This window comes from Thermobia domestica, chromosome 13 (assembly GCF_964235325.1).
Source record: "Thermobia domestica chromosome 13, izTheDome1.hap1.1, whole genome shotgun sequence".
Lineage (NCBI taxonomy): Eukaryota > Metazoa > Arthropoda > Insecta > Zygentoma > Lepismatidae > Thermobia > Thermobia domestica.
The window spans coordinates 191,425,947-191,441,922 of record NC_137466.1 but is presented as its reverse complement, the minus strand read 5'-3'; the positions used below and the strand labels follow the sequence as shown (position 1 = coordinate 191,441,922).

The 15,976-nt window shown below is 34.6% G+C and overlaps 1 protein-coding gene across 2 annotated transcripts in view; it reads right to left on the bottom strand.

Moving 5' to 3' along the window:
- The window catches only part of LOC145668885 (carboxypeptidase Q-like), a 96,486-nt gene that overhangs the window by 1,655 nt on the left and 78,855 nt on the right, over nucleotides 1-15,976 (bottom strand). Inside the window, exon 5 of one of the 2 annotated variants that reach the window (XM_081737146.1) lies at nucleotides 10,727-11,931. The exons of the other annotated variant lie outside the window; for it this stretch is intronic. Coding sequence (XP_081593272.1) covers nucleotides 11,243-11,931 — 689 coding nt within the window. The 3' untranslated portion in view covers nucleotides 10,727-11,242. Of the gene's footprint in view, nucleotides 1-10,726; nucleotides 11,932-15,976 lie in introns of those variants that run through there. 2 annotated transcript variants of the gene reach the window in all.

The following is a 15,976-nucleotide window of genomic DNA, read 5'->3' as shown; positions in this document are numbered from 1 at the left end:
AGAATCGATTGAAAAGATTCAATTGAAGAAATAAGTTGAACAGTGTTGGCAATATAAGTTGTTTCTCACTTCTTCAACAACTTGGTTTCTTTGTGTCGAAAAAAGTTTATATATATATATATATATATATATATATATATATATATATATATATATATATATATATATATATATATATATATGTGTGTGTGTGTGTGTGTGTGTTGGATATATGATTATTAGACTTCGGAATTTTAGGCACCAAAAAGTTTAATTTTAGGCGCCTAAAATAGGTACTAAAAATAGGAAAATAGGCGCTAAAAATTAAAAATAGGCTCTAAAAATAATAGTATAAATTATTACATACCCCTTTTTATTAACATCTTTTGTTTTCAGTGAATCAGGTGATTCATTCAGTACACAACTTGCTCATTCGTAATTTTGGAAACAGTAAATTACCAACAGTTTCTCAAAGTTTTCGACTGTCAATCTCTCTCTTTTGTCTGTAAGGATCATCTTTGCTGCCGAAAACGATCTTTCCACTGAGACAGATGTTACAGGAGCATACTTAAATTTCGATACATTTTTCATTTCCACTTCGTCGGGGATGGTTTCATCCTCTCCCATCAAAACTTTCCCTATACGAGCCAACACAAGAAATCCCTCATTCTTCTTCACTACACTTTCCCACTTACACTGCACTTTTTCCCCAACTTTCCCCGTAGCACTTTGGATTTTCTTTTCGGCTTCGTTAACTACTGACACCTGTTCACTAAGTGGCTTTCCCGTAGCTTCCAACTTAGTGATCGTCGTAGGTAAGAATGAAAAATTTGACTTGATATATACAAGATCTCTTTTGAGAATGGGATCTTTGAAAAGTTCCTTCAAAACTGAAACACTTGCAATGTTTTCCACACCAGGAAGTTCGCCAACAACACCAGCAATAGCGTCCAAGTTCTCTGCGTAATACAAAGCTGCTTCAAGCCATGTTCCCCAGCGCGTTAGGACAGGTTGTGGAGGAAGAGAAATGCCAGGCAGTTTTTCTTTAAAGACAGCGATTCTCGATGGGGCTTTGCAAAAAGTTTTTTTCATGTTAGAAATGAGGGCATTGACTTGAGGAAATTCGTTCCTGATTATTTCAGAAATTCTATGAAAAGCATGTGCTACACAGGTAACATGGATGAGGTTGGGGTAGAAAGGTTTTAGGTTCTTAAACGCAGCAATCATGTAAGAAGCTGCATCTGTGCAAAGAAGAAGAATTTTAGAATCATCCACACCACTAGGATACAGAAGTTGCAAACTTTTGTTCACGGTGTAAGCAATTGTCTGGGCACTCACTTTCTTAATTTCCTTGCTACTTAACAAGTGAGGAGTTGAAGGTCCATCTTCATCAAGTTTTCCTACAACAACATTCACTATGTATCTATTGCATGCATCAGTAGTCTCATCGACGCCTACCCAAATGCTGGAATCGCCAATATCCTTTCTGATTGTATCAAGTGTATTGTTGTATTCAGAATCCAAACACGTTTTCCTGAGTGTTGACTCACACGGTATCGATTGCTGGCACCACTTCTGTAAAAACTGTCGGAATGTTTCATTTTGAAGTGTGTTCCATGGGATGTTGGCAGCGACAAGGGCTCTAGCAAGATCCGCATTAAATGTGTTCGCAGTTCCAGATTCAGATCCAGATCCAGAAGGCTGAGTTAACTGTGTCTGTTTCTGTTGTTTCTTCGCTTTAGATTTGGCAAGATGTCCAGCACCATCAATGTGTTGCTTTAAGTGGCACTTCTTTTCCTGAGAAACCTTAAAAAAAAAAAAAAAAAAAAAAAAAAAACGCTTAGAAATATATTTTCAAATGCTTCTTACAAAACTAGTGAAGATGGTGGCGTTTTAACTTTAATTTCGGTTTCAAATTCTCTAATTTTCTTCGTGTACATTGCGACTAGTATTTTCAAACGGGTCAGTTCGGGTCAGCTTATTGTTGGACACCCTCAGTAACGGGTCGGGTCAGGTCAGCCTAACTCGGGTCACGAGTCTGGTATCGTTAGACCAACTCAGTTCACCAGTCGGGTCGGGTCAAACTATCTCGGGTGACCCGACTCGACCGGTGAACTGAGTTGGTCTAACGCTACCCGACCCGTGACCCGAGTTAGGCTGACCTGACCCGACCCGTTACTCGAGGGTGTCCAACCAAAAGTCGACCCGAACTGACCCGATTGAGAGCACTAATTGCGACAACTACCATCACTGTTTGCTTGCCTTTCTGGTCGTAATGTGCTTTTTTTTTTTTTTTAATCGGTGAACGTTACATTATTGATTTAAAGTTGACAAAAAGGCAAACTTGTTGGTCTACCTCGTTAAAGACCAATATACCCCAGTCCCATTTCGAATCAGAACAGATCAAATAAAAGACTAATCGATGAGCATTTTACTTCAGAATAATCCCCAATTTACAGACAGAAGCAATAAAATTGTATATCAATATCTGAGAAATAATATTTAATTTTAAGCACTGTAACTAATTTAATTTTAAGCACTATATTTTATTTAATTTCGAATGCTGACACACTCCACCTTGGCAAAAATTAAAACATAATTTGGCAATATTTTGTTTGAGATTTGGATGCCAAAATAATTGCATGAAAAATTTCAAAATATCGTCCCTTTAAAATTTTCTTTAAAACTGTAATTTACAAAATTTTTAACTGATTTGAACCAAATTTTCCCCAAAATATGATTAAAATGTTTCAGTGTGAAAATCAGTGACCTGTCAAAAATTTAAAATAAGGGCCGTTTTAAAATTTCAAAAATTCAAAATTTTTGCAACTATCAACTGACAGAAACCAAAGTTAGAACGAAAATAAAGTATTAGCAATGCCTTAGTTGAGCGTGAACATCAGCATGATACAATAAATAAAATTGGCGTTTTTTAATTTTTTTTTTTTTTTGGAAATTAGTTGTCTCTTGCGGCCCTGCGACAAAAGGTGTATGGATATTCTTCATCAGGAGAGAGAGAGAGAGAGAGCAATCGATTAGAATTCCTTTTTTTTTTTTTTTTTTGGCTTTGGGGAGAGAACATCAGAGACAAATTCTTCCTTTCTTAAGATCTGTCCTAAAATAAAATTATCCGCAATTGTAATTCTTGTTAGACGAGTGTCAGACTGTTCTTTTCTTGCCCCTGTGTGGAATTTATTTGTCTGTAACTATGGATGGAAATCAATAGCATCTTAAGACAATAGACAGTAGCACCTCGAGCAAAATTGATAAATAAAAAAACAAAGAGACAAACAAGTTTCTGCTTCGTAAAACAAGTTCTGAGACAATCTATGAACCTCAAACGCCGTTATTTAACTATTAACAGATCTTTTCTTTCTTTTTCGAGAAAAATAACAAAAAAAAAAAAAAAATGGCCTTTAAACATTTTTCCTATCTTTTATGCTTTTCAAGATATTGACATTTCTAGTTTTTCTTTCAAACTGAAATCCTCGTTTTTAGATATTTTCGGGATGAAAGGATATATCCAGTTTCCTTAACTTTTTAAAGATAATCAATATTGGCATTGCACATTTCTTCTTTCAAACTTTTGGAACTGTTGGCATTTAAAAAAAATTGAATCCCGCCTTTCTTAACTTCTTTCGTATTTTTTTTTTTTCTTCTGAAAAACGAGATAGCAAAAATATGTTTTCTTAAGCTCCTGAAACTGTCGAGTAATTGCTGGCATTAAACATTTTTCTCCGAAAAGAGGACCCCTTTTGGAGTTACTGACACAATATGTCAACTTTAACTTACATTGTTTTTAACCTTTACCGCTTTTTTTCGGGGGGGGGGAGTCCTTCGGAAAGAACCGAGAATGCCATGTCCGCTTTTCTCAAGATCCCCGAGAATCCCTAAAACTGTTGAATGTGTAAGTCTAGACACTTTCTTCCATTAGCACTTTCAAAACCATCGTTCATATATTTCATTTAAGCAGGCTGCTAGAAGTCTTTACATTTTAAAGATTTTCCTGTGTTACAGGATTATTTTTATGTTTTTTCTTAACTGATCTAAATTCCATGTAAATTAGATTTTCACGAGTTCAGCAGCTCAGTAACGTTGTCTCTTAAAATAGTTAACCTCCCATTGATAAAGGTTTTACTTTAGCTAGCTATACAGAAACAAGGAGGGGGGGGTGTACAATTGATTTAATTAAATTTATAAATTCTGTAAATAAAAATAGCTTTTCTTACCTGCTTGCTGCACAATGGACAAAAGATTATTCTTCCATCGTATGTTAGATCTGGAAATTCTTGCAACCACTGGCGAATCAAGGTACTTTTTGAAGACTTCTCCTTTGGCATTGTTGCGTATGATACAAAACTTCTTTTTAAGAATCCTCAAGATCTGTGACTGGGCTGTAAGCCGTTGAGTCCAATTGTTCATGCGTTGTAGAGACGATGTATCGTTCTTGAACTACGTGTTTAAGATAAATCACTGCACTGACCCGAAAATGATACATGGATGGATACTCCAGTCAACTGAACCGCGTCACTTCATGAATCGTTTCTGTTCGTGGACTTTGGTTTTTCCCAAATATTGAAAGCGAAGACCCGAAGAGATTCTTGCTTCAATAGAGCTGTGTGTTGATTTGTGAATGTGTGTGTGTAAACTATTGTCCAAATTCCAGAGAGCTGAACGGATCACAGAAGAGCTGAAGTGAGCCGCTACAGAAGAGAAAAGGTGGAATAGTTCCAAGAATGCAGAACGGCAGGGAGGGGAATATTGGTTACTGCGATATGCACTTAGCAATAGCTTTGGTTTTGCCCCTGGGGAAAGAGAGACAGACAGAAAGAGATAGAGATCTTTCAGTACAGTGTCTGCAGGATGCAAAGGGATGGTTTGTCTTTGTCTTTCACAAATGGGCTTGACCTTGAGCAGAAATAGCTCAACTTTTAGAAACAATTTTTTACATACAACCACCCTCTGCGTTTCACTTCTTCATACGAGTTAGACTAAAATTAGCCTCGACAAACACACTCACTCTGCCTTCAGATTTGTCAATTAAATTTCACTCAACACTAAAAAAAAAGTTTATTTAAAAAATACAGGAATTTTGTATTTTTTGCAGTTTTAGGCATTTTTAGGCCAAAACGGCCAAAATAGGCGCTAAACTCCATTTTAGGCATTTTTAGGGCACTTATAAAGTGTTTTAATAGGCTTAATTCCTCATGATTCGTAAAGATCCGAAGTATTTTTTACTTCCTATAAAGGGAACAAAATAGGCATTTGCCTTAAAATCCGAAGTCTAATGATTATACTATGGCAAATGTTTGCTGTAATATTTGCACGCAATATGAAAATTTAAAGAATGATTTTGTGACGAACCGGAGCCAGTTTCACCACCTTTGCCAATGCAACTTCGCTGTTGTACAACTCTAGAGCCACTACTGAATTAATAGACTATTAGGTCACAAATATGAATCGTACAGTTGTGGAAATGTAATAACAACTAACTGCAGCATCCATACCTGTATCAATATAACAATACGGAAAAGAATTCTCAAGTTAATTTTACATCTGTAACGGAAGAATAAAATTATTATAGGCTGTTTCATTTTCAAAAAAAGAAAAAAAAGAAAAAAGAAAAGAAAAAGGTTATGCTTCATAAACTACAAGGCGTATCAGTAATTTTGATTGGAGAAGAATGTTTTAATATTTTTTTCTTATGAGGAAGCTATTGAAATATTATTTTTGGAGACTCCAGACTTATATACACAATCCGTGAGCCTTGCGGGAAACCAGAGGATGGCGAGGAGTGGACTAAGATTTGAAAGTTGAATATTACGCAGGCACAATAGCTTGAAGTGGGCTGAGGGTAAAGGATTGTATTTAATTTCATAAGAACACCATAACAGTTACCTTGAACATTTGGAATAATGTGAGCTAACAGTGAAATGGTGTCTGAACAATCGCTGCACATTAATATTGACTTCTTTCGTAGTAAGTACAAACACATTAAACATGTTGTTCAACGCTCCAACGAAATCCATTTCACGGTAACTGGTGTTGTTATGAAACTGGTTTGTATCCTTTTCCAATCCCCTACACACAACTATCTCACTCCAAGCTATCGTGCCTGTACAATATTAAACTTTGAAACGTGTTCGTGGGCTGTTAGTGAGGCACGTTTGGTGAATAAGTTAACTTTAAAAAAGTGGTAGAGCGTTCATCTTTGGTGCACGGGGTCCTTAACGCAGCTCGCGCAGAGTAAGCTTTGTGGTGGATAAATATCGTGTGGGTGGGTTTTCTCGGAGTTTTCCTGTTTCTTTCCATTTTTTATCATTCCACCACCTCATTTATTTCTCATCATCACCGTCTCCTTTAGCCTGGCCGACATATTCGTGGGGCGTAAAACTTAAGAGGCCTCGTTCCAGCGAAATTAAAATATGGCTAATTTTACAGTAATTGTGTGATATCTTCAAATAAATAAAAGGCAATTGAAATGTGGAACAAGAGCACCCTAGACAATATTATTTTGCGTGAGGTGCCGTTATCACAAGTCACCTAGTGGCTTTCCGTTTTCAGCCGTTTGGAAACGCGAAAATAAATGCCGACTTTCAAAATGGCTCGAAATCGAAAGCAGATAAGTGAGTCGTGATAACGGTATCTCATGTAAAATGATATTGTCTAGGACGCTCTTGTTCCACATTTCGATTATATTTTATCTATTTGAAGATATCACCTAATTACTGTAAAATTAGCGGTATTTTAATTTCGCCGGGATGAGACCTCTTAAAGATTTCACTTAATTTTATAATCCATCTCAGTATTACCGTCTCCTATAGCCTCGGTACACAATCGTGAGCATTAAACTTTAAAAAGATAACAATTATAAAGTATTGAATACTGTGAATAATAAGAATACAATAATTAATAATAATAATAATAATAATAATAATAATAATAATAATAATAATAATAATAATAATAATAATAATAATAATAATAATAATAATAATAATTTGTGATTAAAGGAAATATTCAACAAGTGTATTCCTTGAGAAATCTACAATTTGTTGACTAAATACTCCAGTTGATTTAATCTCCTGCACAATACAAAACGATATCAATTAATAATTATTATATATTAATTGTTCTGCAAAATAAAAGGACGTTTGCAAATTTAACGTTGATTTGTATTCAATACGACAGTAATAACAGGTGCTGCCCACCTTAATAAACTTTCTTGCTCCCATTTTCCTAATATAATCATGGTATTCTCCAGTTCTTACTAAAACATTTATTAATGACATTTGAACAAAATTACCTGAATCATTTTTGAGAAAACTGTCCAAAATAAACTCACTATTAAGAGTAAACTACAAGGTATGGTTTTATCAGCAGATAATAATTAGAATTGTTTTCGAGAAATTCACAATTTCTGATTTCATCCTGAAGTAATTTTCGGTAGGAAGAAAATTAAAAAAAAAAAAAAAAACTTAGGTAATGACTTTATGTTGGAAAGGATCTATCCGGTTTACCATAAGCACCAGACTCTGTCACGTGATCAGGTCAAAAGTCACGTTGCGTGCTAAATCGAGTCTGGAGATTCCAAATCAAGATGTGAGATATTTCAAGCACGTAACCTCCGCATGAGGTACCCTGGGTAATTCGAAGAAGTATACTTTATCATTATTATTATTAATTTTACTTAAACTATATAACGTTTGACAATGTTCTATCTATATTTACCCTACTTGCTATACATCATTTCTAAGCTTTTTAATATGTCTTTGCAATAAGCTTTCTATTAGCCATCTCCTTATCATAATTTTTCAGATATGTGGACGACTGCATTTTTTCATTGATTTGCCATTGACTTTAATGTTCACGTTTCGTGATTTTTTACTATGTTTCATCCATTTTAAGTCAATTTATTTTTTGGATGTAGAATCTACATGGTCTCTGCTATATTTAGTCTAATTTTCAGCCATCTCTCTCATTAGGTTTTTGAAATAAGTGGAGGAAGTACATTTTAGAAAATTTTGCTTTTCGAATATATAATCTACACAACCTCTTCTTCATTAAAGCTGAATTGTATCCATTTCCCTGTTTTGGTTTTTGAGATAAGTAGAGGAATTATTTGTTTTTCATTGATTTTCCATTGATATTAATGTTAATGTTTCGTACTTTTTGACTATGTTCTATCTAGTTTAGAACACTTTACTTTAGGAATATAGAATCTGCATAATCTCTTCTACCTTTGAGCTTAATTTCAGCCATCTTTCTTTTTTTGTTTTTGAGATAAGTGGAGGCTTTTGTGAATATTTCTGAACAAGTGCTTTTTTTTTTTTTTTTTTTTTTTTTGCAGGATGAGGTTGTATGTATAAGGGAATCAACGAATTTTAAAAAAAGGCTATCAACCTCGTGCTTATATATTAAATAAATCTGACGGTACAGTTCTCACTGATACGGACAGAATCTTAAAGAGATGGAAAGATTTCTTTGACGATTTGCTTAACACGCAACCAAAAACTAGTGTGCGTGGAGAAAAGGAGATACACACCGCAGAACCGTATATTCCAGAACCCAACCGAATAGAAGTAGAAACCGCTATAAAGAAATTAAAGAAACACAAATCTCCGGATATAGATGAAATTCCGGCTGAGTTAACTTTAGCCGGAGGCGAAAAATTGTAGAACAAGATACACAAACTCATTCTCCTTATCTGGAACAAGGAAGAATTGCCACAAGAGTGGTAAGAATCAATCATTGTTCCAATTCACAAGAAAGGCGACAAAACTGACTGTAATAATTATCGAGATATTTCTCTTCTTTCAACATCCTATAAAATCCTTTCAAATATTCTATTAGCAAGACTGACCCCATACGCAGATGAAATTATTGGAGATTATCAGTGCGGATTTAGACGAAATCGATCGACTATCGACCAAAGATTTACCATTCGTCAAATACTCGAAAAAAAAAAGTGGGAATACAATACCCCGGTACATCAACTATTTATTGATTTTAGAAAGGCGTACGATTCGGTTAGGAGAGAAACATTATACAAAGTTCTTACAGAACTTGGAATACCGAGAAAGCTAATTAGGATAAAGTTAATTAAGATATGTTTAAATGAATCCCAGGGTAAAGTTCGGGTAGGAAAATTTTTGTCCACGAGCTTTCACGTCGAAAATGGCCTGGAACAAGGAGATGCGTTGTCGCCATTATTGTTTAACTTCGTTCTGGAATACGCTATAAGGAAAATCAAAGATAGCAACCATGGCCTACAGTTGGCATATGCTGATGATGTAAATTTAATAGTGGATGATAGGAGAATAATAGAAATTAATGCAGAGATCTTATTAAACGCTTGCAGGGACATGGCCTTAGAAGTAAATGCAGAGAAAACTAAATACATGGAAGTGCGTCGGGACCGTAATACAGCAAATTATGGATGCGTTAAAATATTAAATAATACTTTTGATAAAGTGGATAGTTTCAAATATCTAGGAGCAATATTAACAGAGGAAAATCATATTCACGGAGAAATTAAATGTCGACTAAAAGCAGGGAATTCGTGTTACTATTCGGTTCAAAATCTCTTGTCATCGCGAATTCTGTCGAGGAATTTGAAGCTTAAAATATACAAAACGATAATCATACCTGTTTTGTATGGAAACATGGCCACTTACTCTGAGGGAAGAACATAGACTGAAAGTATTTGAGAACATGATCCTGAGACGAATATTCGGACCCAAGAGGAACGAGAATGGTGAATGACGGAAACTTCATAACGAGGTACTACATAATTTATACGGTTTACCCAACATTGTTAGGGTCGTCAAGTCTAGGAGGCTTAGGTGAGCGGGTCATGTAGCTAGGATGGAAGAAAGTAGAAACACTTTCAAAGTCTTGACTGGAAGACCAATCGGAAAACGACCATTAGGAAGATCTAGGCGCAGATGGGAGGACAATATTAAGATAGATCTCGCAGAGATTGGAATACAAAGTAGAAACTGGATGCAGTTAGCTAAGGATAGAAGTCAGTGGAGAGCTTTTGTGAACGCGGCATTGAACCTCCGGGTTCCATGGGTTTTAGAGTTAGTTAGTTAGATAGATAGATAAGTTTAGGAATTATTTGCTTTTCATTGATTTTCCATTGACATTATGGTATTGTTTCGTATTGTTTTTGAGTATGTTCCATCCATTTTAGGATAATTTGCTTTTTGAATATAGAATCTACATAGTCTCTTCTACATTTAAGCTGAATTTTAGCCATCTCCCTATTTTGGTTTCTGATTGTGAGATAAGTGGAGGAAATATTTATTTTTCATTGATTTTCCATTGATATTAATGTTAATGTTTCGTGCTTTTTGACTATGTTCCATCCAGTTTAGGACACTTTGCTTTAGGAATATAGAATCTGCATAATCTCTTCTACCTCTGATCTTAATTTCAGCCATCTTTTTATTGTTTTTGAGATAAGTGGAGGAATTATTTGCTTTTCATTCATTTTCCATTGACATTATGGTAATGTTTCGTATTGTTTTTTGAGTATGTTCCATTTATTTTAGGACAATTTGCTTTTCGAATATAGACTCTACATTTAAGCTGAATTTTAGCCATCTCCCCCAAAGTCTGTTTACATCATTGAAACCGAATAGGCCCTTTGCTCTTGCTATATATAGATTAGTATATCCTCTAGGTTGGTGTACATATCTCAGAACGAACGAATAAACTATCAGACATCCAAAAAAAATAACTTTTACGACATAGGGCCATTAAAACGCAATGTGTCAACTCATTGAAATCTCGAATTTATTTTTATTTTATTTATTTATTTATTTTTTTACGATTACCGTACCTTTTTCTCTCCTATCGTTGCTCGAAAACAGCTCTATTAAGTACTCATTGGTATCATGTTATAATAATCTCATCAACGATATTTTAAATGAAAATATTTTATATATTCTTTATTCTGGAAAATGAATGAAATTGCAACAAAATTAATTGAAGAAATAATATACCTCTTTTAAAGAAAAACCAGAGGTATTTTTGCTTACTAATTACTTGTATACACAATAATTAGCTGACAAAAATAAACAATTAAAATGAGCTATTTTCTTTTACATTGCCGTATGTAACAATGCTTGGGAAAAAAGGTAATTCTATTATTTTGAACTTCTTCCAATTCTGTGATTTTTTTAAAAATCTACTCTTCTTTTATTTTCATATCGGAGATAATAATATGATTTAATTATAGCATTCAGTTGTTATTCTAATTATTCACCAGTTCTTTTGGAACTTCCACACTAAGATCAGCAAACACAAAGGAAGAGACAGCCCACAATGCTAGAGATAAATCAAGATCCCGTGGACTATACGCTGTTATTCGGTCTCCTGTAGTATGGTGATACCAAAAGTAGCGATCACTAGCGTGTATTAATCCTGCACTAGGAACTCCTTTGCGGGTCCAGACTGTTATATCACTACTAGGTTTCGAGCTTTCCTCCAAACAAGTTGCATTTATAGGTTTGAGAAGGTTCAGAACTTCTTGAGCAATGCATAATGCCTTATTGTTACCAGCAAATGCAAGCCCTCTCGGCTTAAAAGTGCCCCAATCAGATTCCATAACAACGTTAAGATTTGAAGTTTCATTGGCATGTTTTTGGGAATATTCAATAGCTCCTTGGAAACCTTGTTCTTCCGAAGTCCATAATATGGCTCTGATAGTTCTTCGCGGTCTTAAACCAAGGCGACGAAGGAGCAACAACGCATGAATGGAAATAAAAGATCCACCAGCATCATCCACTACGCCCTGTCCAACATCCCAACTGTCCAAATGTCCTGAAATAATGATCACCTTCTCCGGCTTTTCACGTCCTCTCAACTCGGCAACAGTATTTCTTGAAATACCAATGGACTTGCACTTAGCCTCCACGTATAGTTTAACCACCAGTCTTCGTCCTAAAGAAAACAAGAAATGATCATTATTTTTCTCTTATAAGTATTACTGAGTTAAAAAATATATATACTGTAATGCTTATTAGCTTAAAATCGAATCTTAACTCTTTAACGCATGACGGTTTCTTTTGTGCCGAAAACATGCACGAATACGCGAGCTCAAATGCATGCAAAGGCTTCTCAGACACGAATCTGTGAACTATGATGGAAATTTGTGATCAATGGAACTTATCAAGACCATTTAGTGCGGGTAAAGTTCCAAACTTTGGGCTTAAATATTGCTAAAAAGAATATTGTTGCAGATATAAGGCAAGATGCAATTGAAAGGTTGAATAATATATAGATTGTTGTTTTTGTTTTATACATCACTGAAGAGCACCACTTTTGAACTTACATGACATTAAGAATTCCACATAAGAAAGAAATCTTGCATTTTCTTTACAGCGACGTAACTAAGGTGCTCCAATGTAGAGACCACTTAAAATATCCAGATTACTTAAATTTTCCTATATCATCTTGTTATATCGATGCACATTATCAAAAATAAAATAAATAGGTACTAGCATTGAAACGGCGCGACAGATAGGATAGGATGAAAACACCAATTCTCGCCTATTATTTAATCTTACAGTATGTTTTGAGCACGTGTCACTGGAGCTCTTTTTTTAGCCTAAGAACTAACAACACAATCTACACTAAATAACACATGACAATACATAGAAAAGTGTATTTACATAGATTATTTACAGATGGCACTAATAGCAAACAAAACAATCGAAAATGTGTGTAAACCAAGGACGTTATAAAATAAATGATCCGCTCACATGTATCCTCATCCTATTAACTGTAACGTCCGTTAAGTAATGGCGATCCAATACCGCAACGTCACTGGCCGAGGAGGAATGAATAGCCCCCTCCACAAATAATTTTCTGGCAGAAATTATGTAAGAATTGCATAGAACAATTGAATCTTTCAAAATATTTACATATGCATAAAGAAATAAATCCAAAATCACAACCTTGGATTACTCTAATATATTATGAACGATTCAAATGGTGAAATGAGTAAGCAAAGTTCTAATTAATGCGATTTTAATAACAGTTTTTCTCAAATTTATAACGCACAACAACAGTATAACTGTTCCAAAAACGAGTAATTTAACAAATTATCCCATTTAAATTCCATAAACATAAAAGCAATCTCCTAATATGATTGATATTCGAGCATTTAACTAATTGATCTTTACTAGGCAAGCTCCATTAGAAGCAAGTTCATGAAAACCAGGATATAATTTACAATCTATGTATATACAATCTATTTAACCACTAATTTCAAGCATAATACTTAAAATTAAAAAAAAAAAAAAAAACACTCACCAAATACAATTCTTAACTGGTATCATACCACAATATTAATTTTGCCTTTTCTAGTTTCGCGAACAATTGCTTTAAGTAACTATTATATCCAAAATTATATATTCACTTTTCACTGAACTCGTTATTACAGATTTTTGTTCCGACCAGTTTGATTTCAGCTTTACAATTGAAGCTAATAGCTCGTGACGTAAATTTTGAATAGATATAGTTCTGTAGATTGCCACTACAGCGCTATAATCGGCCTATGCCCCGACATCTATACAATTCAATATGCTAACTATTTTTATTTTACAAACTCATTACATAACTCATGGAAACTAAAAAACAACCTAGCATTTGACTGAGCAACGAGTCTGATTGGCTACTCTCGTTTCAGCCATGAATGTTGGCTCAAAACATTGCAATCTTATTGGGTAGAGCAGGCAGAGTAGGGGTGGCGAAACTATGACGTATAGCTTCTCGACTTTGTTGTATAGGCAGATCCTCTATTTTATAATATCCTTGGTGTAAACATAAAAAATTGTTTGCCACAAATACCATCTGTGAATGAACACAATATTCTGTGTTCTATCATGTGTTAATTATTAAAGTTTGTTTTGTTAGTTAATAGGTTCAAAATTGCTCCATTGATATAAGCTCAAAACGCACGATGATATTTAATAACTTGTTGAGGACTAAAATTAGTGGTCTTTGTAAACTTTCATAAGCACTCATCTATACTTGTCAGATTATGCAACTAACAAGCTTGTGAATACTACATAACTATCTGTGTGCTATTAGCAGCCAATTTGTATAAACTAACTCTAAATCACTTTATGAATTAACAGATTGACTGCCAAGGATGGTAGGGTTTGTAACACTGTGAGACTAAATATTAGTTTTTTTTTTTTTTTTTTTTTTTTTACTTGATGATGCAATATTAGATGTTTAATTTGTCATCACTAAGGGTTCCAAATACATCAAAATGCAGAACTATCGTCATATTTAATCGTGACACCCACTTTTCCACGAGCAAATGAAATAAATGTACATGAAGCCGATGCCGAAATGAAATACATTGCGATAATAGACCATCGTAAAAAGGAGCACTTTTGACTGGTTCTTGGGTTTCATGGCAGTCAATCTGTCTATACGAACACATCTGAAACACATGTTGATAAGCAAAGAAGTTGTGTTTCATAAGTAATACATAATTTCTTGACAAACACGTACGTACACGGTTTTGTTCTCATCCCGAATGTTTAGATTTTAATAAACAGTTCATGCATTCATGCAAGGAGTAATATTATTTTTGAAGCTCACGCATAGATAGAATTAAATCTGTGTATTAATTTGACATACCTATACATCAGTGCCGGATTGGCCACGTTGGCTACTTGGCGATCGCCATGGGCCCAAGGTCCGAGGGGCCCCACAGCGATCACGAGGCACAGAACAGCCCTGGGTCCAATTTTCTCGATCGTAAATGCTTTCTTGAGTCTTCCTGCCAAAAACGTTGCGGAAGCGTAAGTTCGTCTATTCCGAAAGAAGTCTTCTTGGGCTCCCTTGCTCATATCAGTACAGCCCCGTGAACCAGTGAATCTTCGTACTTAGCAAAGGTCCTCTCTATTCCTTAACGACCCCTTGCGCTCATTTGCTTTCACCTGTTGTCTCATGCGTACACCATTCATATATATTACACAACTCCTTTCTCAGGTTCTCCTCTGGAAAGTGGACGAGTCAGTTGTCTCCTTTACTTTTTATGTTTACAGAAAACGATTTATTCCAGAAAGTAGACAAAATAAAAATAATCGATTTGATTGCCTAACCAAGTGAAGAACTGGATGAAAAACTGTCGGAGTAACTGAAGTAACTAACTTCACGAGTACGTTTGATTGACTCATTATTATTGTAACTTTTTTGCGATCTAGCCACTTATCATGTTTTGCAACTGACGTATTATATATATATATATATATATATATATATATATATATATATATATATATATATATATATATATATATATATATATGGGTGGGGTACTTTAAGGACTAGCGCCAAAGACCCTCAACTTGGCCAACCCGACACTGCTATACATTAAAAATTTGAAGTAAGAATATTTAACACTTACCTTAGAAAAGAGTTGCCCATAGACTTCTCTACACAAGCATGCATGAAGAAATGTAACAAGTATTGTGCTCCAATAAATGTCCACCAATCGAAATGTGCAGTATTATTTGATTAAGGATTCCAAAATATTTAAGAATTAATTCCAGCAGGCATTAGCGCTCTGTTAAGTATTTATAATGTTAGCAAGTTAGAACAGAAAAAGTAAGCCAATGTTAAGATAACATCAACCATTGTAGATAAGTTTGTAAAGTAAATAACATGCATGTGCAAATGTACAACATGGAGCGTGTACAGCAGCGATTCTCAAGTTAGCATCAACCACTGTGGATAGAGTTTGTAAAGTAAATAACACACATGTGCAAATGTCATACAACATGAAGTCTGTACAGCAGTGATTCTCAACCTATGGGTCGAAATGCACTGTAGGGTTAAAAAAAAGTATAGAAATTACAGAGGCTCGATACATATTAGTGAGTACAAGAAACACTGTTTATGTAACAAAAGTTGTGGAAGTCCAATAATTACTCTAGTTTTATGTGTATAAAGAAGTTCAATTTTA